This window comes from Nasonia vitripennis, chromosome 4, assembly GCF_009193385.2.
Source record: "Nasonia vitripennis strain AsymCx chromosome 4, Nvit_psr_1.1, whole genome shotgun sequence".
Classification (NCBI taxonomy): Eukaryota; Metazoa; Arthropoda; class Insecta; order Hymenoptera; family Pteromalidae; genus Nasonia; species Nasonia vitripennis.
In genome coordinates, this window is record NC_045760.1 from 27,929,957 (window position 1) to 27,956,013 (window position 26,057).

At 38.9% G+C, this 26,057-nt stretch overlaps 6 protein-coding genes across 22 annotated transcripts in view; 3 read left to right on the plus strand and 3 right to left on the minus strand.

Moving 5' to 3' along the window:
- LOC100121774 (carbonic anhydrase 2) lies at positions 1-10,589 on the plus strand. Its single transcript, XM_001605331.6, has 6 exons — positions 1-566; positions 6,225-6,284; positions 6,920-7,081; positions 7,281-7,528; positions 8,445-8,696; positions 9,138-10,589. The coding sequence occupies exons 1-6, from the start codon at positions 479-481 to the stop codon at positions 9,378-9,380; spliced, it is 1,053 nt and encodes a 350-aa protein (XP_001605381.1). The 5' UTR covers positions 1-478; the 3' UTR covers positions 9,381-10,589.
- LOC100121760 lies at positions 10,582-15,557 on the minus strand. The gene is made up of 11 exons (XM_016988387.3): positions 15,318-15,557; positions 14,615-14,709; positions 14,383-14,537; positions 14,162-14,292; positions 13,958-14,093; positions 13,471-13,873; positions 12,861-13,399; positions 12,392-12,764; positions 11,984-12,321; positions 11,685-11,913; positions 10,582-11,610 (listed from the first exon to the last, which is right to left on the minus strand). Exons 1-11 carry the CDS (start codon positions 15,532-15,534, stop codon positions 11,248-11,250), a joined length of 2,979 nt encoding a protein of 992 aa, XP_016843876.1. The 5' UTR covers positions 15,535-15,557; the 3' UTR covers positions 10,582-11,247.
- Positions 15,108-26,057, plus strand: part of LOC100121704 (mitochondrial 2-oxodicarboxylate carrier) — a 14,386-nt gene continuing 3,436 nt past the window's right edge. Inside the window, exon 1 of one of the 8 annotated variants that reach the window (XM_032599413.1) lies at positions 15,108-15,283. The gene's annotated coding sequence lies outside the window, so the exon portion shown is untranslated. Of the gene's footprint in view, positions 15,284-15,821; positions 16,107-24,889; positions 24,963-24,990; positions 25,138-25,224; positions 26,019-26,057 lie in introns of those variants that run through there. The other 7 variants (XM_032599414.1, XM_032599415.1, XM_032599412.1 and 4 more) reach the window with 7 other exon arrangements.
- Positions 15,786-17,779, plus strand: LOC103316703 (beta-1,3-galactosyltransferase 5). Its single transcript, XM_008211792.4, has one exon. It carries the CDS (start codon positions 16,312-16,314, stop codon positions 17,518-17,520), a length of 1,209 nt encoding a protein of 402 aa, XP_008210014.1. The 5' UTR covers positions 15,786-16,311; the 3' UTR covers positions 17,521-17,779.
- Positions 17,571-20,978, minus strand: LOC103316704 (protein angel). 7 transcript variants are annotated; one of them, XM_008211799.4, is made up of 7 exons: positions 20,715-20,902; positions 20,110-20,385; positions 19,399-19,699; positions 19,011-19,189; positions 18,566-18,939; positions 18,250-18,496; positions 17,571-18,115 (listed from the first exon to the last, which is right to left on the minus strand). In XM_008211799.4, the coding sequence occupies exons 2-7, from the start codon at positions 20,179-20,181 to the stop codon at positions 17,717-17,719; spliced, it is 1,572 nt and encodes a 523-aa protein (XP_008210021.1). In that variant the 5' UTR covers positions 20,182-20,385; positions 20,715-20,902; the 3' UTR covers positions 17,571-17,716. The 7 variants fall into 7 exon arrangements, with proteins under 7 accessions (XP_008210021.1, XP_008210018.1, XP_032455288.1 ...); XM_008211796.4 differs by having other exon boundaries at positions 19,849-20,385; positions 20,715-20,898; XM_032599397.1 differs by lacking the exon at positions 20,715-20,902 and adding an exon at positions 20,581-20,700.
- Positions 22,302-26,057, minus strand: part of LOC100678150 (ectonucleoside triphosphate diphosphohydrolase 5) — a 3,928-nt gene continuing 172 nt past the window's right edge. The window contains exons 1-4 of one of the 4 annotated variants that reach the window (XM_003427221.5): positions 25,170-25,643; positions 23,470-24,711; positions 23,205-23,381; positions 22,302-23,132 (exon numbers count right to left, since the gene is read on the minus strand). In XM_003427221.5, the coding sequence (XP_003427269.1) occupies positions 23,055-23,132; positions 23,205-23,381; positions 23,470-24,711; positions 25,170-25,190 (1,518 nt within the window). In that variant the 5' untranslated portion in view covers positions 25,191-25,643 and the 3' untranslated portion in view covers positions 22,302-23,054. Of the gene's footprint in view, positions 23,133-23,204; positions 23,382-23,469; positions 24,712-24,825; positions 25,089-25,113; positions 25,644-26,057 lie in introns of those variants that run through there. The other 3 variants (XM_016988391.2, XM_008211785.4, XM_032599405.1) reach the window with 3 other exon arrangements.

Consider the following 26,057-nt stretch of genomic DNA (forward strand, 5'->3'; position numbering starts at 1 on the left):
ATCGTGCGTTTATATTCTACGCCTATACATATCGAGTAAGAGGGTGCGCCAACTAGCAGTGTATATAATAATCGGGTGGTGCTGCGAGCCAGAGATCCTCTATATATACAGTTTATACGAGTCGCGAGACATCCTTCTTCCCTCTACATACACACGCATACAGGCACACATGCCGTCTAGGTATTTAAAATGGTCGGTTCGTCCGTAGCCGAGCGTCAGTCTCGCCTCGACGTCCGACCGGCTCGCGCTCCTTATACTCTCCCCCTCTTTCCAACGCGCTTGTCTTTCTCTCTGCTGTTGCCGCTGCTGCAGTAGTATAGTTGTATAGCCGGTCCTGCGCCGATATATTGTCTTCTCTGTAGTACGCGATTATACTTCGTACTAGTCTCTAAAAGTGGCTTGCCGATTTTTTTCGGGAGGAAAAATCGGTAATTTTGTGTTGTAACAAGTGCGCCAGTACGAGTACTGTATAGCAGTCATGATTCACCCGGAGACTTATCGGCCCAGCGCTGTTTCTAATCTGCTCACGATTAGCCCTCTTGTCATCTTGGCTCTTTTGTCCTATGGTGAGTAATGTTGCTGTTATTATGAATCTGTACTTTTTTGTTCGTTATCGATGAGTCGGTCGTTGTGTTAGATGTGCCATCGCTGAGTGAGATTGTTTCCAAAATATATAAAAAATAGCAGTATACACGGTACAGAAATATTTACACTTAAACAAAATTTTTCGTTAAAAAGCTCTCGTTATCATATTTAACGCAAATATCACCGCGCTACACTTGTAGTTTAGTTTCGCTCACAAAAGCGTACAAGACGTTTCTAAGCCGTAACTATCCGCGCAAAGCCATAAGTGACGTAAGTGTGTAAGTAGGAGAAGGTACGGTGCAGCGCGAGAGAAATCACTCCGAAGTGAAAATTCGCTGCAATAAGCCGTAGTGAAAATCGGTACCGATTCTCCCGACCTTTGTTACAGACGCTCCAACGCTGTATTATGAATCGTGGGATCGTTTCTCCGACGATAAGTTCATCCGATTTTACACGTACCGATAAGTCGTCCAGGAATTTCTACTGGTCTTTCTCTTAATCGTACACACTGTTCTATATTGTTCGTGAAAGTGAAAAGTCAGCCGAGTGGAAGCTTTTATCAATGCAGCTGCATCATCCCCTTGGACGTGAGAAACTGTAACGCATATCAAGAAACAATCGAAAATCGAAAGTCACCAGCTGAACCGATCGATCTCGTTTTCTGTGAAATCGGTTTATGCACTTTATATGAAATGTTAATGTGTTTACGAATGACGCCGGCTCTTCTGCGTACGACGATCTGATAGCGATAGTTGCTTCCCGTTACAATAGCTTCGGCTGCGCTTAGCCGTCGTAACCTAATATTAAATCTGAAAAAAGCTCGGTGTTGACAGTTTTTTATATTCCCTCCTTACTCTTACGTAAGCCTATTGATACGGTGACATTTTTTTTTTTTTATATGAAACGATAAGCACTGCGCAAATATATTTTGACAAATTTTGATTCTCCGCGTGTTTGTCACTTTTATTCAATTTCTTCGCTTTTTTGCCAAAACTAAATAATGATAAACGGATAAGCGAAGGTATATAATTACGTATACTTACAGAACTAGAATAATATGCAGTAGTTTACAGATAGTAAACTAACGACGATATTCCGCGAAGCAAAACAATAATCAGATAATCCTTATCGAAATAATGACACTGACCTTAAAGAAGCCAGTAGTCAACGCTAAATTCCTGCAGATCCGACGATAGCACACATACTGACTTCATTACCGCATTGTTCAAAGTGAATCTGTTTCACACTTTAACGAATAGAAATGTGGGCAATTCGTTTATTCACACGTTTAAGCCGTCAGCTGCCGCACCTAACTATATATATATATATATCTGCAATTGAGGAATGTAACGCTTTCGACTATAATAAGCATTGCATAAGGGACGTATATTGGCTGTGGTCGATACAATTTTGGATTCGATTCAAAACGGCGTCTGCCTTTGAAATTCGATAGCACAACGCGCATTATACACACACGTGTTCGGCACTTGAGGCATCGATATACGGGATATTAATTTGCGAATATAGACGTATAAGGATGATCTATTTTCGAAGCTATAAAAATTGCTCCATATTCGATAAGATGACTTTTATAGCACTAATTAATGGTAATGAGTCGAGGGTACGATTAAGAGCATTGATCAATGTTAACGCGTAATCAAACAGGTGCTCGAGTGTTCGTAATACGTTTTCCAAATTGTGTTAATTTTTTGATGACATTTATCGGTATATATTGGTCGAGTTTACTCGGGAATGAAAAGATCCTCCGACGATCATCGCATCTCATTCAATATTTAACAAAGCGATTATCGTTGGAAATTTCACGACTGCACTGCGTTTTTACTGCGTCGACGGGTTAATTGAATTTTCATATGCGAGAGCTGCGTAAAAAGTCATTGACTCATCGATTTGGATGTCGAAACTAGTTAATTTTTTTAAATTAAAAAAACAAAAATTCAGACAACGCGCGGCCAAAATAAGTGGGCCAATTGTAATGACACACTATATAAACTAAAAATTGATAATTTGCCAACTCGCGCGAGTGAAATGACTCGCTGCGAAAAAAGTTCCACAACAGAAACGATCGTTCGCTTATTGTTTACAATCGTCGACATAAACTTTCATCGGTCGATCAACTTCTTAACGGCGCTAATTGCCTCATGACTAAGCGCGAGTCAATTGTAGCAGCGGCGCCAATAACAAACCGGTCAAGGGGCAAGTGCACTGGCACACGCTGCTGCAACGACTCCGGGGAAAAAGAAAGCGCACGAAAAGCTCCAATTAGACTCAACAAGCGCTGCCGCGAATAGCTCGAAACGGAAGCTCAACTTATACGCGATACATAGCTCGGGGAATGATTTATGCGCCGGTTGCGCGACCGATGGAAAACTCTCAAGATCGTTTCGCTGTTTTGGCAGCGGATCCGGTATGCGTATTATATCCGTGTGTGTTAACTGCATGCCCAGGTCTGTTGTATATATCTTGGCAGAGACGCGTATATTACAAGTGCGGCATTTTATTGCCGCCTTCAGCGGACCGATTTACGCCGGTTTATCCTCATCCGAGAATTCTTTTGTTCCGATATTTTTTCCTTTCTCGTGTACTTACTTATTTTTTTACGGCTGTGCTTGTCGTGGATGTGTGTTGCAATGAGAAGCTCTTACGGGATTCGATGATCGAGTGCAGAGGGCTCATGGGTTTCTGCGTATGCGTTTACGAGCTGAGAAGCTTTTACTTGGAAATTTCAAATGTCAGTGTGTATTGCATTATTATTTATTTATTTACTAAGCCTATTTATAAGGCTTCCTATAGAGGCAACAACGGCTGAATCTTACCGAAGATGAAAGTGTCAAAACGGTTAAAATATTCGATTTTCAAAAGTGCCGAAAAATTAGTCACGACGGGTAAAAATGACGAAACGTGAATGTTGACCGGTGAAGAAAGAAACTTTTAATTAATTTTAAGTAAATCTCAGTTTTTGGCATTTTTTAACGGTAATTTTAACTTTCGGCAACTTTACCTGATATTTTTACTTATCTGCAAAATTAGCTTTCGGTACATTTCTCCCTACCCAACCATAACTAGTATTGTACATAATGTTTATTTCTCTACAATAGTATATCAATTAAGAAGTTAAACTTATATTTCTAATTTATTTCATACTAATTTTTTTATTTGTTGATTAATTGAAAAATTTTGAACATCTTTCTACTCACCTTTTTTCTCTTAAGTTTGCACCGATACGAGCTGTGTTAAAACGTTAAGATTTCGACATTATTGCAGTCTTCGTCGCAAATCACTCGCTAATAGAATAGATAAACTACTTTTACGTTTCCCTCGCTTGGTTATAACAAACAATCTTTGAAAACACGAGCATTAAAAACGAATCGGCTGTCTCGCGGGAAAATTACTTCGTTAATTTTAATATTTAAAAAAAAAAAACACCAGCACCAACTACGGGTGTCAGGACACAATAGGAAAATAATTTATTTCCAGTGTAAAAACGTCAAGCGCGACGGATATCGGAAGCAAATTTCGAATGATTATTGTTATACGGACTTGAACTTTCTTTTTATTAGTCATAAATATTATATCTATCTATAGTCGAGGACGATTCGAACTTGATGAACAACCGCATAATATTGTTGTTGTTGTTTTTAAACAATAAGGATTCATGGGTTTTGTTGAAATAAAAGCGAATAATGCCGCGATAGTGCTTTGCTTTCCTGTCGCCGCGTAAACCTACTTAAGGCCGAACTTCGCTATGATCTTTTTGCGCGCTAAACAATGGGTTTATCAGGAAGTCGTTGTTTTTACCAGCTTTTTCCATCTTTGTGAAATTTCTCGCAAAAACGACGCCAGTGTCTGGATTCCAAGATTTTGTAAACATTTTGTCGGTTAAGCCGTGAAATTGTAGCTTTTTTGTATTCTCGTTGCATGATTAGAAAACCTATATGGAGTAAAAGTATGTGCGTTGAATTCGCTATGCTCCTATATTGTATTTTTTTTTTTTTAATATCGATATAGTAGTCCAGTTAGGAATTGCGATTGTTTAAGTTTTTTATCCGTCGATGTAAAAGTTTAGAAAGAGAACTTTTTTTGTCAAATATTGTCTGATAAGGCAAAAATCAACGAAGACATCATTGAGCATCAATTTTCCTTATACAATTTCATTCAACTTTTGCGAGTCTACGATATTCAGCCAATTATTCGAGTATCAATCTTGAAATTCTTCTTTTCAAAATTCTTATCCAATGCAGACATTATAGCTGTGATTGCATTGTGTAAACCGCACACTATTATACTAATGTCCAAATTTAAAAACAGTCAATTTTTTATTATTACACCACAAAAAAGGTTCGCATTTCCAAACATTCAATTTAGCACTCGATACGTGGGCTGTATTCGCGCCAAGACTGAAATGGTGTGGTCTCGGTGGTCAAAACAGGAAATTATAAAACATTTCTCGGAAGTCATGGATCATCGTTAAAGTTAGTTAATCTACGATTGTTACGAATCTATTTTAGGATAAACGTAGTCAACCTTTGGAATTTTCATTGAAGAAAATAATATTCGCTGCGAAAAAAGGATTATTACAGCGACAAAGACGATCTGACAATATAAATAAAAAGCCTGCGCACAATACAACCACACAAAGTGTCCTTTATGAATCCGAAGGACACGTCCCTTCCACACACTATTAAACTCTCTAAACCAAGATACAGCACGTGCAAATAAACGTCGTTACACAAAGCTCCATCATATCACGCGTATATGTGCACGTACCCGAGCTCTAATTGGCATCGGCCATATAAAGAATGCCAGGGATATGTCCACACCGAGTCGAGATTTCGCGAGGATCCGCGATATGAATTCTAGCAGCAGCAAAAGTCAGCCTTGCATAATAATGCTAACGGCCCCACGAATCTAGGTTAATTTCTTGCCGATTTTTGCATACCGATCTCGTATACGTTTCAAATTTCCCGCGTCCAAACACACACACACACACACACACACTCGTCTATTCGCTCATAATCGCCAATTACCCCGGATGTTTTATTCAGAAGAACATACCGATCTCCGATTCGCCGCAAAGCGTCACGCACCGGTCGTCTTTCTTCGCTCGACGTCGCGCATATAGTAAAAAAAAAAGAACACAAGGAACCGCGAGCGCAGAAACTCGCGCTTTCGACATCACGTACACTTTGCGGAGTTCGTAGGTACGTGATGCAGTGTACACCGGCGTGGAAAGCGTGACGATCGGTATGGCACACACAGTAGCAGTCAATGACGCCGGTCGGCTTATTCTCGCCGCAGTCAGCCTTCGTTATAGACGTTACACGTAGTGCGAATTCGATTTCTAGTGAAAAACTCGACGGAAACGTATGCGAGATGGTTGCGTCGAGATAAAGATCCGAGTTGACGAGAGACGACCCTATAGAGGTTAACAACTCCCGAGAGGTCGTTACCTACTGCCATGGTTTCTCGCGAGCACCGGATATGGCACGTTTAAGCGACTGATTATATACGATCGTCTTGAGATAGCTTGTAATCTGCCTCTTGATTGATGAAACCCATTTTAGATTTCGGGGATAAACTGTCGTCGCTCTCTAAGGACGTAATTTTTTATCCGTTTACAGGCGCACCAGCCGACGCCGCTGCCAAAGGACACATCGATTTCGGATACAGCGGCCCACACGGTGAGTCCACGTACACGTAATTATTTACGGTTCTTTTACTACTTCCTTCGCGTGCGTGCATGACTGGAATCTCATCGCGTAATTTAATTAGGACACACAAGGCTGTATATCAATCCGAAAGTAGATCCTCTAACGATTCCCAGTCGTAGTGTTATGCAAGCTGCTATATAGCTTACGCAACGTCAATTTTGCAGTAACAATGCAAAATTCGAGTGTAATACACCGCAACGCATTTTCCTTATCATCGGACTGCAATTATACGAGAAAAAAAAAAGATAAAAATCGAGGACGATATTGGACGTCTGTCATTGCGACGAGAGTAGCTCCGATGTTCGGGGGCGATATCGCACACGACATTTTATTTTTTCGTTGATCGGTGTCAATTGATAATGAAAAAGCTGCAATCGAGGCTTTCTGCGATGGATCGAGAGAATCGCAAATTGCGCTAAGTATACAATGTAGCGAGTAGCGTTATTGCAAAAATGCAGGAAGTCGTATGCGTAATGTGATTAGAGCACGTACGTGTCTGACGTCGTCGGTTTTATTGGCGTTTTTATCCGTTTTTGCTGTAAATGTATACGTTCGAAAAATTTTTTAACGAAGATGAAAAATAAAAATCGTTGATCTTGACACAGGTCCAGCTCACTGGGCGGAAGACTACGACACTTGCTTCGGCAAGCACCAGTCGCCCATAAACATCTTGGAGCACGACGTGAGGGACACGAATTTGCCGCCGCTGCTCTTTTCCGGATTGGACCTGCCAAGAAAAGTCTATTTGGTCAACAATGGACACACGGGTATGTATGCGCTTTTATCTTAATACTTGGCGTTTATGCATATGCTTATATCCTAAGATGAGAGATTAACTTTTACGAGCGCCTTGTTTTCCCATTTCGAAACTCGCGCGCTTTCAGATAAAAAAAAAACTGGAGCGTCTACCTTTTCCACGAGATGTACGTTATTTTTCCTTTTAAAAAAAAAAAAAAAAAACTTCAGCTCTGCTTCACGCCTCGAAAGACAGCGAAAAGGCTTACATGTCCGGGGGACCACTGAACGGAACCTACGTGTTCGAGCAGCTCCACTTCCACTGGGGCGAGAACGACAGGGAAGGTTCCGAAGATCTGATAAACAATCACTCGTTCGCCATGGAACTTCACGCCGTGTTCTACAAGGACGATTACGGATCCATGAACGGGGCTGTGGCCTACAGGGATGGACTGGCGGTGCTGGCGTTCTTCTTCGAGGTTCGACTTGAATTTTCATAAATTATAGGATTTTTCAGCCCTCGAGCTATCTAACAAACGTCATTGTTTCCAAGTCGCGCGTATACACTCTTAGACACACGTCAGCGAAATCGTAATCGAATAAACAGCGAGTACAGCTGCTGTGCCGTTCTCGTAATCGAGTAGCAGCTGCACTTCCTTACTGCCTTCATTACTCGAGCTTATGCGCCGGCGGCGGTGATCAAAAAATTAACGCCGGCTCGTAAAGTCAGTCGCTGCCCTCTGGCATCGTTTATGAGTTTATAATAATTCGTTTGAATTCGGCTGAAATAATCGATAGATTTCTGCAAGTCGAACAAGTGTCCTTGAAAGCCGAGCAGACGAGTGAAAACAGACTCTCGTTAAACTATCTCGGATTATACTCTCGCGGCTAACGTTAACAACCCCAGGCGGAAGCGTTGCTTATACGAGCTTCTCTATAGCGCGGAAGATAAAGTCCGCAGCTGCACATGGCATGCATATCTATGACTCGCACTTGAGACTCGCCGATTTCTTTTTTTTTTTTTTTTTTTTTTTTTTTTATGCGATGCGTATCGCACACGATGAGCTACTGTGCAGACACGTTTGTAGATACGGATATAGTAATTATAACCGTTTGGCATTTCTTCCTGGCGCCTCGCGCGCGGTGCTAACTTTGACGATTGCCGCCGACGTCCGAGAGTCTTTGTCTATAGCTCTGGCACTTAATTTCGGAGGTAAAGTAGGATTGCGCGTAGTTTTGGCTAAATTTAGATTTTTTACGATGATCCGGATATAGCGTAAGGAAAGTCACACCGCAAACGCTATGAGCAAACAGCGCCTTTTTCTTGTTCAAGTGGGTCAAAATCAAAAATTGCTCAACTTTTCTCTCTCTCTCTCTCTCTCTTCCATCGCACAGGCTGAGGCCGACAACAAAGCCAATCCTATGTTCGACGATCTCGTCGAAGCTCTGCCCAAGATCGAGAAGGTCGGCTCGGAAATCCGACTGAAGGACAGTCTGCGACTGGAAAACCTTTTGGATCCGGCTGGTCCACCGGACGATCGAATGCAAAACTATTTCACCTACAACGGCTCGTTGACGACGCCGCCTTGTTCCGAAGTCGTCACCTGGATCGACTTTAAGCATCCGCTGTTTTTGTCACATGCTCAGGTGAGTTTGTTTGTGATAATTGAAAAAAATTTCAAAAAACATAATAATATAAATAAATAGTACCACGGCTAGAAGGTATGTCGATAGACAGACGTATTTTGTAACGGCAAGGAGCATTGCACGCGTAAGGCTCTTTCGGACTTTTTTACCGAATCGTTAAGTAACTGCAATTTTTTGCGAGATTCTAGAGTAGAAAGTAAAGTATGCACAATATTTTATTAGAAGTTTGTATTATTACCGGCGCGTTTAAAGATAATTTATATACGAACGTCCACTTTCTATTTTTTGCGTCACTTTTTTTTAAATATTCATTCCGTCCCTCTGTAATTTCAGTTTACAACCGAATAAAAATGATCGATCTCCTCGTTGTTAATCGCATCAGCGATGATAATCGGACAAAATTAAATTGCACTTAATATCCCGCTCACGAATAATTCGCAGATAGCAGCGTTCCGGGACATCACCAGTTCGGAGGGACAGAAGCTGACGCACAATTTCCGGCCGGTACAGCCTCTGGCCGACCGTTTGGTGCTTCACAATTCGCCGAAGCGATTAACCGGCGAAATCAGCGAAAAAACCAACGAGATTCTGGCGGACGAACAGCAGCCGTCGTCCGCGAGTTCTCCCGAGTACGCAGCCCTTGCCTACGTGTTTTTGATACTTTCCGCCTACAACGCGCGGTGAACGCGTCGCTATCATTATTTTTAATTAATGCGACTTTTTAATTTTAATTATCGAGACCGGCGCGGGTCTTCTGAAACTTTAGCGACAGATTCAACGAATCTGGACGGATGTGTTTGAACACGTGTCAATCGTAACAAGAAAACACTCTGTACACTTTATGGCCTGTAGCCGGTGTATGTACAGTCGAACACATTATGTCAGAGTCAGGCAGTGTTTGTTGATGTGATATAACATCGGTTTATTAGTACAGCGCTTTGTACTGCGTAGCTTAGGCTACGAATAATTCTCAGTTTAGTTTACTTTAATTTATACGATTTAATCAAAGTATATAGTTGAAATCGACGTGGGTTGGATAACGTTTACATTTTTCATCGCCCTAATCGAAAGCTGAAAAGAAGTTCTTCAATAGTTTGTTTACACTTTGGGACAATTGAAACATCAAATTTTATACGAATAGTATACATCAATTTTCAATCAATCAACACACACGATTTTAATTTATTGACGTATTTATGGTCATATCGCATCTGTCGTTTATTTAAACTGCGATAACGATTTTTAACGAATTTTTTTATCGTAATAGAACACTTGTAATATATGCAAACGCATCAAATTTTATTCAAATGATTCACGCGTATTTGCCACTCAAATTTTACATTCTCTCAACAACATGAAATCCCTTTTTCTCTATTTTTTACGAATTTTCATTAGTTATCCGAAAACCCACTGCACGTGTATATAATACTCATTCAACAATTAAACAAAACTTCATTTATTTCCATGTTTTATGGATCTTTTTACTTTTGTTCATCATATACGTATTACGATTATTGAGCTATTTCACGACGATCACGTCGTAGTTACTACCCATTTAACAAATTACGTTTGATTTTTAAAAACGTTATTTGCTGCTTTATGTCTCATTGTAAAATTGTAAAGCATTCGATTCCGCATGTGTAATTAAAAAAATTCTATCCTTGTCTATTTAATTATAAAAATTGTAGGTAGGTAATGATGAAATACTTTACTAGAAAGTGTATTCTCAAGCAAATATTTTGAAGTTCACGCGGGCGCTAATAAAGTTAGTAAACAAAAACTAACAAATTGTACGTACCCACCGTGACTAAAATTTTAGCTATATCTGTATACAGATGTATTTTTATAGTATATATTTTTTGTGAAATAAAGTATAAAACATACATTCATGAACAAATTGCTTTTTATTAAAACATACCGCGTGTTTTACACAACGTATTCCAAAGTGTAAAAGTACAAAACCGATTGGTGAAGAATGACATTTGATTTCAAATTTAAGACAAAAATTGATAATAATTTATTCTGATAAATATTTCTGTATAAAGTACAGTGTGGTTATATGAAAATGTATATAAATGCTCAAAATATTTGTCAAAATTCTTATATCATTAAATTTTGAATCACTCTCATTGTTCTAACAGTTTAACAATACTTTTTTCTCTTATATAACATACATATATTTTAAGTGTTCATCGTTATATGCATTACATAATTCGTAATAATTATAGTCTTTTTGCGTATGTACAATTTATAGTATGTACATATTTAGTTACTGGACATAATATACACAGCAGAGTCATTGATTATAGCTTTTTGTAAATTTAGTCAAAATTCAGTTACTGTGTATAAATAGTACTGCATCCTAGCATTACATCTAATGACGTTCAGTAGTCAAGAAACTTCAACATCGCAATTCGATAATTTTAATTGTATATAACAATCGCCTCGGCATTTAACGCTTTCAACAACAAATGCAACAAAGGATGGCTCTATTGCAGCTACTTACTTTGTCTTATTACAATAAGCAGCAACAATTATCACAATGGCAGATTTACGATTCAGGCACAAATCTGTGCAAAGCACTGGTCAAAATAAGCAAGGAGCTCTGAAGTCCTTGCGGCAGGTGTCTTTGAAGCCACGCGCCTTTGTATTGTTCGATGTGTGCCAGCATTTTGTTGGCTATGTCAGTGCGGAAAGTCGGAGGTAAATTACTTATGCCTAAATTTATTACAGCCAATCCCATGTTGCTGTTAGGATTAATACCGACGCCAATAAGAGTCCTACCTATTTTACACGCAGTCAACATCAGATCTGCCGTCAGCTGAAGTTCTTGAATCTCCATAGAAGCAAACTTTGACGTTGGATTAGCTTCATACAAAGCATGAGATACCCTTTTGATTTGCTTAGTCGCTTTCTGAAAATGGAATAAATTGCAATCGATGTTTATTGCACTATTAGTATAAAAAATTGAGATGCTTAAACACATACCATAAATAAATCCGTGGACAGAAACTCCAGGTTTACATTATCGGGATCTGTCAACAATCTGTAGAGAGTGGAACCGCGATTATCCGGTATCTGTTGAAGATCATTAATTCCTTGATTTTTACTCAACGTTAGGACTAATGTATCGACTCGTCCGAGTTCTAGAATTGCACTTCCAATTTTGTATTCCAGATCGCGGAATACGTGTGTATCGAGCAATCTAGCTATGGATCTGTAAAAAAAGTTAGAATTTAATAACTCGATTGCTTGATTTACAGCCGCTACATTCATCGCGTATTTACTTTTTGTTGGTGATTCCGCTTGATTCGCGAATATCGTAGAAATCTATAGATGGTTCAACGTCGATGTTTGTACTTGGATTCCACGATAGGCCAGCAGCTATCAGATATCCAACCCAAGCAAATGTGTGAGATGTCAGATGATGACTTCCTGACCAGTGAGCTACTACAATACCAATCGAGTCCTGTTCTTGAGCCGTTCTCACGGCATTCTTCGTATTGGCGTAAGTCGAAGCAGGACAACCAGCTAAACTATTATAGCTTGCTGTACCTGAACTAGGCAGAACATTCGCTCCGGCGACTCTAAAGGCTTCGGTCCAGCCAGAAAATTCGTAATCCGCCTACAAAATGATGTTGCCAATTAATTTATTGTCCAATAAAGTTTAATAAAAAAAGTATTGCGTTACGTACCTGAAAACCGTATTCGACAAGTATCACGTTATTAGGTATACTCCGAAACTCTGCCTTAGTATGCAAACCATTTGAACACAATAATACTGTAGTATCAAAACTTAAATTGAGGATGTGCCAAAGTTGTTGAAGACTCGAATAAGATTCAAGTACTTCGGACATGTCTGTTTCTATAGTCTCATCTACAGACAGTGAACAATCAAGATTACTTGGTTGTACTAGTAAGCTGGCTAATCTAGGCCCTATATGCACATAATTCAGACTTGGAAATGTAGCCAGTAATTCTTGAAAAAGTGGCCACATTTGTGATAAATGACGCAGACTCACATTGGAATCCACATCCAGTGCTGGCACTAATTCTAAGTGTCTATCTCTAAAATAAAAAAAAATATATATATATATATATTTTTAATGTCATTACATGTTGAGTTATAAATTATTTCATTAAATCAAAGAAAAATAATGCTACCTGCAATATCTATCAAGTGTAACCATTTCCGATCTAGAGTAACAAAGTTGCCAGTCACAACTCGGAGTCAGTCGAGAATATAGATGCAAATGCGACAGTTTGAAGGAAGACCAAACATCGATCGCGTGCAATAAATAATCCAGTGTAGGTGCCCGCCCTCTCAAAGAAATATCCAAAAGTATACCTCTGTGACCGAATCTCGGTTCGTCTTTGATTAATACTGCTTCGATCTCACAAATTTCCGCATTGCTCGAACGATTTTTGCTCAATCGTAAAATTTGCACAAACGTGCAAACCGCATAATGCAAGCCAGCCAAACTTCCAGCACTAACTTTAATTGAATTTTGCGAAATATGCAATTGATATCCTTCAGCAACGTTAAACAGTTTTGGGTTGACTATACATTCGATTCTCTTATCACAAGTCACTCTGCCAGATCCTGGCTGCACTTCTCCTATTTTTACATCACAGCCTAATTCTAATAGATGCGTCCTACTGATCTCCCAAACATCCAAGATTTTATGTATAGATTCGCCACCCTGAAAAAGAGAATTTTTTCGAACACTTGCTAATTGTATTATATAAAATTTTGCAAAGAGCATTATCTTACCTGTATAATGGAGATTAAAAGTTCCTTGCCAACAGCAAAAGGCGGTGAAACATGTCCGAGTTCAATTATGGATTTAGGTTCAGGCCAAATGAGCTCGTAAATGCCGCTATTTGCAACAGAACGTCTTGTTCGCAATGGACTGTCTGTACCAGACTCTCTTGAATCTCCTATAGATGTAAGAACTTCAAAACTGTTTTCCAATGATTTTATCGAATCAGCTGAAAGAGGCTGATGTGTCTCAACTATATTTTTAGGAGAAAAATTTGTATCTTCCAGAACTTCTAGAGGAGAATGCGCATTTTCTCCCTCCTTTGACGGCATATCTCCAATGAATTTTTCTATTAAACACTGTAGCAAACTATTATTCCTCGAAAGATCATAGGCCGACTTTCCTGCAAAAGTTCTGTGATAGAAAAACAAAAGGCAAATTAAAAACATGAATCGTGTACTAATTTATAATTTAGGCTATGACTGAGTTAATATTTACCCCTTAACAGCTTGAACTAGAGGATTTGCTCCATTTCTCAACAAAATTTGACAAATTTCAATTTCACCACGATTTACAGCTTCATGCAGTGGTGTTGCGCCACAACCATTTTCAGCATTTACATTGGCACCTTTATCTATTTAAATTTGCACTTTTAGTATCTTAATGTCAGTAGAACAAAATTTATAACGTGCTTACACATACCTGTTAAAAATTGCACTATCTCTTTATTGCCATAACAAGCAGCCCAATGTAAAGGGGTATTTCTACTGGCTTCTGAATCCCAAGCATTCACGTCAATGCCAGCCAATAATATTTGCTCAACCCTGTCAATCCTAGATTGATCAAAATTTCATAATTATTTGTATGACATTACATAAAGCCTTAACCGATGTTTGATAAAGAATAAGCAAAAACTCTCTTACTCGGATGCTGCAGTGGCTCTGAGTAATTCTTCGATGTATATCTGCCTAACCCTGTCATTCACAGCAACATCCAATGCATTACGGCCCTGAATATCAGTCGCAGCAGGGTCTGCTCCACAGTTTAAGAGAGTTCGGATCAAGTCAACTTGATTGTGCTGTAACATTTTAGAGAAAGTTACATCAACTGTTGCAACAAATGCAGTAATTATCCAAGCCGATAAGGTCTACTCACTGCAGCTGCGTACAAAAGTGGCGTTCCTTCTTCAAAAATAGCTCCATTCAAGATTTTGTCTTTTGTTATGCCATCTCCCACTTCGTTATCTTCACCTGGAAAAGAAGTGATCAAAATTTAACGACATCGCTTACAATATTTAAATCGCTAAAAGCTCGTAACTTGCAGTATTTTACGACGAGAGCGGCTTTGTTGACACTTTGAGTGCAGCCCGTTTATACCGGCTAATAAAATGTACCGACCCAACCAAACCTGGCCTCAAAACTATCAACAAATTAACTCGTTATATCGATTCTTCTTCGTTTTTTTTTTTTCTAAAACAGTTGTCTAACCATTTTTACTTTGAAGAAAATCTCAGTGAAAATGTCAAACAAACTCCGAAATAAATGACGTAAGTAACAGTAGCGGTGGCAGGGTATCAGCTGTCAAACCCATCAATGACTCATACTTTACACCGTTTTGTTCAACTCGTTAAATTCCAGCTCGCAAAAAATGAAAGCAGCGATCATAATCCCTCGTTGTTTACAAAAAATTCAGAGAAAACATCGCGAGTGCTTATAGGTTAATTATCGCGTCGCCCACGCAAGGCCACGCCAACGTGGAAATTTCGACATCACCATCGTCATCAGCCGAACCTCCTCGACAATAGAAAAAAACTCGATCAGCCGGGTAAGTAAGTAATTAAAACATAAAGAAAACTCACATGCTTCGAGAATCGACCGGACGATATCGGTGCGCCCATGCTCGACGGCTCTGCGCAGATTTTCGCAAATCTCCTGCATTTTCCAAGCGCCTCGTCCGTGCGCGCTCGTATTAAAAACCGCACTCGGTGGTCCTTCTCCTCCTCCTCGCTGCTGCTGCAGAACACACAGCTCAGCCGCCGCCAAAGCTGTCTCTCTCCTTCTCCCTCGCATGTGCATCAGAGGCACTTGCTCCGCTCTCTATAACTATATATGCTTGTATATACACGTGCGACGCTCTGCGCGCGCACTCGCGATTATATTAGGTGTGTATTTTGTGTGTATATGAGTACACCCTCTCGCTATTTACTAACAGAAATATTCCCGGCGGCGAACTAAAACAATGGGGGATGTTTACGATTGGCGGAGAGAGCCGACGACCTACAACTTATGCGCGAGAGATAAAGAGCGATGTATATAATCACTGTTCACTGCGCGGCGGTGAACGCCGTGTCCACTCTTGAGTATACTGCGAGTCTGCAGCTGCTCTACAGTTTCGGACTCGCCGTTTTTTTCTTCTTTACGTTTTTTCGGGATTGACCGCTGGAGAAGGAAAGATACCCGATACAAACCCTTTTTTATCCGTTTTGTGTGCTGTGTATAGGATATCAAGTTCGAGAGAGGGAAGAGAGGGAGCTGGGACTCCGGAGAACCGAGAAAGAGAGAGAGAGAGAGAGAGAGAGAGAGAGAGACGTTGACTTTTACAAAAGACAGCTGGCGCTTGAGACTGCTGCGCTACAGTGTTTTCCTTGGTAAACGGCCTTTAATTATATATCTCTTGGCTTTTTGTTGCTCCTTTTGCCGCCGTACCTTTGATTAACGCAACGAGCTCGTACACGATCTATTATATATATATAAATAACATCTAATCCTGTGCTGTGTGTAATAACATGAAAATAAGAAACGCTCCAAAAAACGAACTTAGTGTAGGTGTCGTCGAGTCGATTGATTCTTATTATGGCGATCAAGTGCATGCTGTGCGTCTTACTTCTGCTGACGTGTTTTGTGCTGTTGTTGCTGATAATTTTCACGAATTTAAGCGACGGCGATGAGAGCGACTCGCGATCTTTCGCCGAGAGAATTAAAAATCGCGAGAACGAAAGACTGACGTTCAGTGCCAATCCCATGAAGATACTTAATCTCCAAACGTTTCAATACCTCATCGATACCAAGTGCAATTACTCGACCGAAGATTACGAGGACCTGGAGGACGAGGGTAGAAAGATCAAAGCTGTCTGGATAATCACTTCCTACGCCGGTGACGTTTCCAAGAGAAGTGCCTTGAGACATGCCTACACGAACGAAGAATTAAGAAGACTCGGAGTGCGGAGGATATTTCTGCTTGGTACGCTGGATGAGAAAGCTCAGGTGAAGACGGGTGTCACTCAGCCTGCCATTGAGAATGAAGCGCAGAGATTTAAAGATATTATTCAAGGCAATTTTGTAGAGGCTTACAAAAATTTGACGTACAAGCACTTGATGGGTCTCCAGTGGGCTGTGGACAAGTGCAGCGGCAGTTATTCATATATCATGAAGATGGACGATGATATTATTGTCAATTTGTACGAGGTACTGTCGCTGATACACAATAGGACTAGTTCGAATACTAAGCCAGATTTTCTGATGGGCTACGTTTTGGATCACATGACACCGATTAGGAACCAAGCCAACAAGTGGTTTGTGACTAAAGAAGAGTTTTCAGAAAATGTCTATCCTTCTTTCCTCTCTGGCTGGTTTTACGTGACCGATATGCTGACAGCGTTAAAGCTGGTTTATCAAAGCAGACAGCATTCCAAGTATTTCTGGATAGATGATTTATTTGTTACCGGTATCCTAAGAGAAGAGGCCAAAATCTATAACATAGAAAACGTCAAAGAATATTTTACTTCAGATTATAGATTTTTGAAATGTTGCCTGGAAGATAAGAAAAATTATTTAAAGTATAAGTGTGACTTTCTCGTTGGTCCGGATGGAGGGGACCCAAATCTATTGTCAATTTTCAAAAAGTATAGCGAAGACTGTTACTATAGTTATAACTGTGTAGACCGACCAAAAGAGCAGCTCCTAAAGGATACTTGCATTTTAGATTATAAAAATTTTGAGCATTCTGAACTTGGCATTGGCAATGCTCAAGTGGAAAATCTACTTTCAAGTGCAATGTCTTAGAAAAATGTTATCAAGTATTACTAGATATAAGAAATGAGATAATATATTTATACACGTTTTTTGTACTTTTTGTACTTTATTGAAAAAATATGTTATAATAATAAAATTACATGACCGCAAGTATTTTCTGTCATAGCTTAATTTGTATATACAGCAAGGTAAACAAAGAGATAAAATTATATTTTCAAGTTATAATTTATCTCTTTTTCAACAGGAAACTAGCCCCAAGACATAAATGGTCACTTCCCACAACCGAGTTTGGTATTGTAGGAAAAAATACTTTACACTCCTCTGCTGTTGGTAACCTGTACGATTCTAGTGGCTGCATCTTACTGTAGAATATATAATCTACCGTTATCCATCGATTTTGAAATGTAGTCGCTTCACTTTTCCCTTTGCTATCCGTATGACCATACACGCTCTTGAATTGAAACGGGTGCGTTAATAATCCGGAGGAAAATGTAACATAATGACCATCTGATATTTCTACTTTTTGGTACGTTGTTGACTCTAAGTCAACTAAATCTGTCACTTCCGAATTAGATGTCGGACTGTCGTTGCCCTGTAAGTTTTCTTCTCTCTCGGTGTTTCTCAACTGAAAGCACGAAAATTTATTATGATTAGTCTTGGAGTAAAATTTAAATTATTCTAACGTCTATACCAAAGTTAAACTATGCTTCTCTAAAGGAATTTTTTGACAAGTATATACTGATTTGCTGAATATCTTACCATAACTTTGCCGCTGCCTTTGCCAGACAATCTTTTTGACAATACGTTAAAATGTTGGCACTCATCCGTTACGTATAAATGTGGAGGTATTAAAGAATTCGTCAAGCAACGGTAATCACATCGTTCTAGATTTCTTCCTTTGCCTACAAATTCTATTGAACCGTCAGTAATGAATTTGTACACTCCACTATAGGGCTCAAGATTGAAATCACCAGATAGCACAATAGGAAGGTACCGTGGACCTATACTGTTAAATCAACGTTATTTGACACGGATCTTGAAAAATTTTGATAAACATGGTCAAAAGAATACTCACGAGGTATTTTCGACAAAAGATATTCGTTCTATTTCTGCAAAAAGTAGCTGCACTTGGCCTAATCTAACGTCGTTGCGTCTTGGGTTAAAAAGTAAATGAGTGGTTGCAATGACAAATTTCGTTTCCGGACTCTCTTTCAAAGAAAATTTGGCAATTAGAGCAACGTTGTCACGGCAGAGTAATGGAACACCTGTCTGGTACAGTTCAAGCTTAGAAAATTCTATTAAATTAAAAATGTCCTCTCTGTACATAAGAAGTAAACCATCTTTTTTATCGTTAGTGCGTTTTTTATACAAGTAGGTGAACCCATTCTCTTGAAATGGAAGCAAAAAGTCTCTTAAATGCTCTTCTTGCATTTCCTGAAGACACACCACCTGCAGATATAATTCGCGATTGAATGAGCGACAAATTCTTTAATATATATGGCGAGAAATCGCGTACATACATGAGCTTCTGATTCCAGTATTTCTTGTACCAAAAGTGGTTTTCTTTTTTCCCAAGGTAAAGCTTGTCTATTGTGATCTCTGTATAAATATGCATGAGTTTCTAGCAAATCTTGAGCTAGTATATTGAATGAAAGTAGTTTGAAGGTAAATGATTCTTCAGGATTTATAGTTTTATTTTCTGAAACACAAAGTTTTAAAAATCAATAATTGGATGGTGGAAATGTCAAGTCATATGAGCTTTGAATAGATAACACCATAACTCCATAAAAATGAGACATTAAAATTTCATTATATGATATTACTACTTATCTAGTTTTCCTCTTATGGTCATTAACCCATGCAAGATAAAATTCCAACAGTTATAGTTTATTTTTAGACAGTGCATACCTTTTCCAATTTTTTTCCATGTTCTCATTTCTTTGTATTTGCTTCTGTCTATTGAAGATCTTCTCTCTATTGAGTCCACCCCATCAGAGTTGAGATTGATATCTAGGCTGTTTATGTTCTCAGACATAGTTTCACTGACATGCATCCTCTGTAGAGCACAGCTGATATCCTCTTTATCATTCATTGCTGCAATGTCCGAAGTCTCACTTGAGAGTTTGCAATCCAACTTATCCATGTAGGATTGTTTTGGACAGCTTTCGAGAGAAGATTTCTGGGAGAGAAATGATGCTTTTGCAAGAGTCTGAAATAAAATGTTGCAATGGTCAGAAAGTCATGTGACTGATATGAGTAAGCATGAAATGAAGAAAACAAAAAGTATGAATTAAAGCAAGAAAAAAAAGATGAAAAAAAAAAAAGAAAATGAAAGAAAAAGAGAAAGACCGAGCCTACATTAAGGTGGCGATGTGGTACAATTGCCTGGACAAGGGCCTTTGGACAATAGGCACTTATTGCTAGTGAGGCCGGTGCCAAAAATCTGGTGGTCCGATTCATTTATTCGAATCGGTTCTGGTATACTGTACAAGCAGCAGCAATACTTATTATTTATCAGTGTCCTGAGCTGTCTGTTCGAATCGAAGCTAGATCAGGCGCGTGTCTCTGTTATTCCTCTCTTTCTTTCTGCGCAGACTGAACTGATTGAAGTGCACTCACAGGAAAGTACAAGAGCGAAACGAGCATGAGGGCAGTGGTTTCTGTTTTGACATAATAGCCTCGGCTCCACATTTGAGACTGCTTGTCCGGAGAGAGTTGCTTCGAGACACACTAACATACACACGAAATCGGCCTAATCAAGGATGAAGCAAATAAGGAACTGATGAAATCCAAATTAGCACATATCGCGCGCAGAGTGTCTGTGCTCTCGATTAAAGAAAAAGAAGGCTAAGTCAGAGGCGGCGGGACCGTCGAAGCAGCTCTCTTTCTCGTCCACTGCAACACGTTACATACACATGAGATATATCAACATGCCTCTATCCATCTCTCTCCTTCTCTCTCACTTTATACTGCAGAGAGTTTGATATCAGAATAACACGCGCACGAAATGCTCCAAATGTAATAGAAAAGTGTACGAGAGATAAACCCCCTCCCGCAAGTAGAGAGAAAGAGAGTCAAGAGTACTATTACACTTTCGAGGCTCCGATGCGACCGTGTCTGCGTTTAGCTCTTAACTGACTCGCGACACTTATACTACCAGAATGTGGTCGAAATACAGACATACGCAGAGCTATAGTTGCGCGCGTGAGTTGTGTATAACTTACCGATGTTACATATAGGCTCTATCTACACTGATACTGCGGCTACGGCTGATCTCGCATCACTCGAACTTCGTACTGTACACTCGGACTTTGTATATAGGTGCAACCTCTGCGTGTATAATACATATATACGACATACGTGCTATCGCGCGCACATGCACACGTTTCTCGCGGTCGCGACAGTCGAGCTTCTTTTGTTGTGACTCGTTCCGGGAATCCTACACACCTATATACCTATATATACGTGATTCTCGGTACGCGCGGACGTGCGTAAGACGAAGCAGCAGACGTTCGTTTTTAACGATAAAAAAGATAACGCGACGGCGACGGGATACCTATATATTAATATAGTGTGATCCCGCCGCGCGCACGGATCGAAAAACGAAAAGTGGTAGCGCTGATTGTGCAAAAATCGTGGATTTCAATTTTTTCCATTTTCTCGGTCGATAATGCGCGCTTAGGTGGATTATCTGATTTTGCTACTTTTGTTGAAGGATGATCGATTTTACATACGTTTATTAATCGTAATAATTTATCCGGATGAAAATAATCACTTTGTTCCTGCATTCATTGTATGTTAATAAAAAAATGTCCTCTAGTTTATAGGTAATATCAGACTTTTTGCTGCTAATTAAGTTGACAAAGAAGTTTATAATGTTATATACAAAGTATTTATTATTATTTGCAGTTATCTTTGTAGTTATACTTTCTGTCAATTAATAGAGTAAATAAATTGAAAGAAATTCTTGAGCGTATGACTCGCATGTTCGTTCGATAAGTGGTTAATAATAAGCTTGAAATGGAAGTTCAATTCTTTTTTTACATTTTTGATATATAAATATTCTCTTTTATTTCTTTGATAAATCGGCGACTAATGCGAGTAAGCTTTCGTCGTCTTTTATCTTTCTTTTATTACCTGTAATAAAAATTTAAGTATGCATTTTCAGAAAATTCCGCTCGTATTTCTATTATAAATATAAAAATTATAAAAATTATAATTGACGTTATACTTTGCTGCATTAAAGTGTGTTATTTTATTAACTATGTTAAAATCGCAATAAATTCGAATCCTATTCTAAAATAATTTTGATCTGATTTAATCGCTGTTAAGAATAATTGCAAATAATTAACATTAATATTTATCTGGGTTTGTAATGAATGGCGGACATATACAACTTTGTTAAAGTGGAAGATATTATGCTTAAGGACTAAAATCAAATGATCAATTAGCATGCATGCGTACAATCTTATCTGGTATATTCATAACAGAGTTGTATATGAACGATGACAGACGGCTTTTCTTGTCATACAGTCTGAAGCCTTAAACATACTGAAACATTGTAGACTCCCGTCTACAGTCGATAACAAGTTTTTATACTCTTAAACACGTTTATTAATACATTTTTTTGTAGGCTTGAAATGGTAATTGATGTAAATGATATTTAATTTATTTATTTAATATATCTGGATTTAAATTTTGACTTTAAATAGCAGTAAGCGTTTCGAAATCATTTTCCGTATCATAAACGTTCTATAAATTATTATCAGCGATTTTTGAAGCCCTTAAAGACTAAGTACAAAAGTCGCAAATTACCATAGAAAATTTTTATTGGATAACACTTAGGTATTGCTCTTTAACTGTATAATTTTTTTGATTAGACTTTATATTCTCAACTTATTTACATTGATATAAATACTGTATTGACGGTTTCCACGCCTTACAAGATATATTATTGACACATTGTACGTATTGAATATAATATTCAGTGTATTACAGCTTTTTTGTTCATAAAAATTGTAGTCTATGATTCGTGGTATATTAAATAGAATTGATAATCGTTTTCAGAAAAGGCACTGTAGAGGTCAGCGATGTGTTTACAAATCTATATACTGTTTGTGCATTAGAATGTTGATTTGAATTATCGAGATATTTATTTAAGACACTGTAAAAATATCTTTATCAAATTGCAGATATTTTCTGTTATCCTTAAAAATAAATAAATACTTTTTTACTTGGCTATTTTACATATACATTACGTAAACATTTTAAAATTTATAAATAGCTATATAATTTTGAATACATACAACAAGTTATCATAATTTTGACATTGATTCAATAAACTAGTAAGAATAACAATAGTTCAAAAAGGGTCAACTTTCATAAAAGCACATCTTACAAAGATATTAATATTGAGTCTATATTGATCAATAAAAGCTTTTTTAATAATCGGAACGAATCCGCGCTTCGAAGTGAGAAATATCACAAAGGTGTGCATATGATTGTAAGTCAAATTCGACACAGTACACACCCAAACTGTATCATTTTAGTTAATGATTAAAATATCACGATTCCTTCTGCAGAACGTTAAAAGCTGCACCTAATGCCCAACTCATCTCGTGACCATTAACTTTCTTTCGGAGCTGTAAAAGTAATTTCTTATGTAAAGATTGTAATTTTAAATCAAAAACTTATTTTTAAACTGCGCTGCTTACAAAGATTTTCGTTTTAGTATCCAAACCAAAGCCATCGTGGAGCAAGGTGTAAATAAATGACAAATCCAAGCACATGAAAGGTTGATCCGTGTTGGGATATTCACAGGTTTCAAGTGCAGCTTTGTAGAGCGATTCAATCGTAATCACGCCTCCTGCAAAGGGATCTATAAGTCCAACCTACATACAAAAAATAGAAGAAATGATTAATAACGTTGCAATGAGTGTGCTTTGTTTTGTACTATGATAATAATTAATAGTAACTCACTTCGGTAGCCCTTTCAAAGTAGTATGAGAAAGCATAAATTTCATGCTCTTCAAGATTAGGAAGATCATGTGGAATTGCAGCATTCACTACTTTTTTAATAATATCAAGGCAGGTAGAAAATCGAACTATTGGCCTGTCTTCATCAGTACCAGCAAAGTTTTGTGTTTTAATAATTTTATGCGAGCCATTAAGCGGCCCTTTAACTAGATAATTCTTTCCACCATAGTTCCACTCCACACCAGAAATGATAGGATTGATGCATTCTGCACGTAATTCAATCAGTCCAGAAGACGATGCAGTGAAGTCCGGCTTTTTGCTGTCATTTTTATAATTGTCAGCATGCATGAGGATTTCTTTTCTGGCTGCCATCAGTCCCATTCCCAGGAAGCTTTGTGTAAATACACTTATATTTCTATCAAAGGCATTGATATTATACAAATTTTTTTCATGGGCAGCTAGCTCTTCTGCCTGTTTCTCCATCATGGTCGGAGTTATGGCATAAGTCACTTGAGTAGAACCCCCGCCAAGATCCAATGCAGCAACAGTATTGGTTGCATACTCTGCACTGCTACCCGATTTCGGGAATCGCTCGAGTAGGAAATTGGCAGTAAACCAAGCGAAAATACCTTCGTCAGAACCTTCCATGATGGCGACGGAATCCTCTGAGACTTTGAAACCAGAGTTGTTGAACACTTTCTTGCATTCCTCCAGTATGTCTTGAGCTCTGTGACCAGGCAGAAGTCTCAAACCAGCAGTGGCTCTCATGCTCAATGGAGTTCGAGACCATTCCAACTTCGGTATTTTACCTTTGGCTTTCTGCAGTAAAATATCCAATGACTGTTTCACATCCTTTGGATTCTTGGCATAGGAGCTTAGTCCAGGTTTTGTCTCGTAGAAAAGTTCATCGTCTAAAATCAGTTGTCCATTCACAACGGAAACATGGAATGTGAAGGCAATCACTCTGCTTGCAGTTGATCCAGCGTCAATAATGACAACATAGAAAGGCTTGTGCAAGTTCAGCGAGATAGCCAAGTTGTCGATGGCCTTGCTTCCAAGTCGAAGAGGTTTAACATCGTTGGCCAAACCGATGTAGATTAAAAATAAAACAGCTAGAACCCCAGCTATCGTCAGATATTTCCTTTTAGACCAACACTGCCGTCTCAACATCCGTGATGATCTTTCGCCGCTGGTGTCCTTCACATAGGTGTTGGTGTGATCCTTAGCCCCCTGGCCTTTGCTCACCTGTCAAATACAACAATGACAATAATCAGTATAAATTACAAATCGTCCACAAATTATCAATCTAATCTATCGCAATCGAATCATAAGAGCGTTTCAAGACTATAATATCCTAACATTGGAATCGTCCATTGGCGACGAGCTCATTCAAATCTCCAAAAGCGCCTTCGACATCTGTCGAGGAAAATCCGCGCGCTCGGCTCTAATAACAACTCGTCAAGTGTATATTTTTTCCGCGTAAAAAAAAAGAGCAGGTATGTACATAATCTGCACTCGCAAAACCGATGGCAGGTACTATTCCGTGCGCGAACCGTCTCTGCAAAAGAGAAAACGAAAGGAGAACACGCGCTCACCGGCTCTGTTTACGAACGGCATAAAGATAAGTGTCTAAAAACAAATACCTACAAAGTATATACGCTCGATTTATAAGTAAGTGTGCTCTCTCTCTCTCTCTCGCTCACCTGTCTCTGTCTCGCGCCCATGTTACTGCGTTCTCTCTGTCTGCAGCCGCCGAGCGATTATACCGATCGCGGAGAGTAATATAGCAGCTGACGACGACGACTAAAACACGGACACACTCCGCGAGAGCAGCTATACTAACTTCTCGATGATAAGCGCGCAATCTCGCGTAAGAGCATGTTATACACACTTATCGCTCGCGATTCAGCTCTTTTTCTCTCTCTTTTTCTTGGTGCGCGTCTTCTTTAGCGGACGCCAAACAAACGCGCGCTCTTTGCCTATACTGATCTAAGGCCACTGGGTGGTGGGAGAGTGGGAGAATCAGGCCTGTGATGTGCGGTATACGGAGAAATGACTCGGTATTTCCGTTAACGGTGAAACAACAACGAGGGTTACTGTGCAGCGGCCACGTGTTCACTAAATTTAGAGAGATTTCCGATGAATGTGTACTAGATCTGTTGTCGGCTGTACGTCTATGTATAAGGCGTATATATAGTATGGTTTTCAAGATTACCGCACAAAAGCACTTGTCACGATGACAAGCGTGGTTGAGAGGATTTTTATTAATTGAACGTTAATTGACAAAACGACGTTGTGCAACTGGTTGATAATGTTTTTGAGTTATCGATCGATCCGAAGTGTGGGTGAATTTCGAAGATTTTTACATAATTATAATAATTCGCGCAACTTAGTATGACGTTTTAAAACGATTTTTCAATTGGAAAGCCCTCATCCACCAAAAATAATGCACATTTACAATGGCATAACAGTCCGAAAATTGCATAACAACTCTCAAACTCCCCTTTGTCATCGCGTGACGCGTTGATTGATAAACAGCCTTGGCATCGAGTGTAAGTAGGCTTTTCAAGGCCCTCCGCGTCTCTCAACTA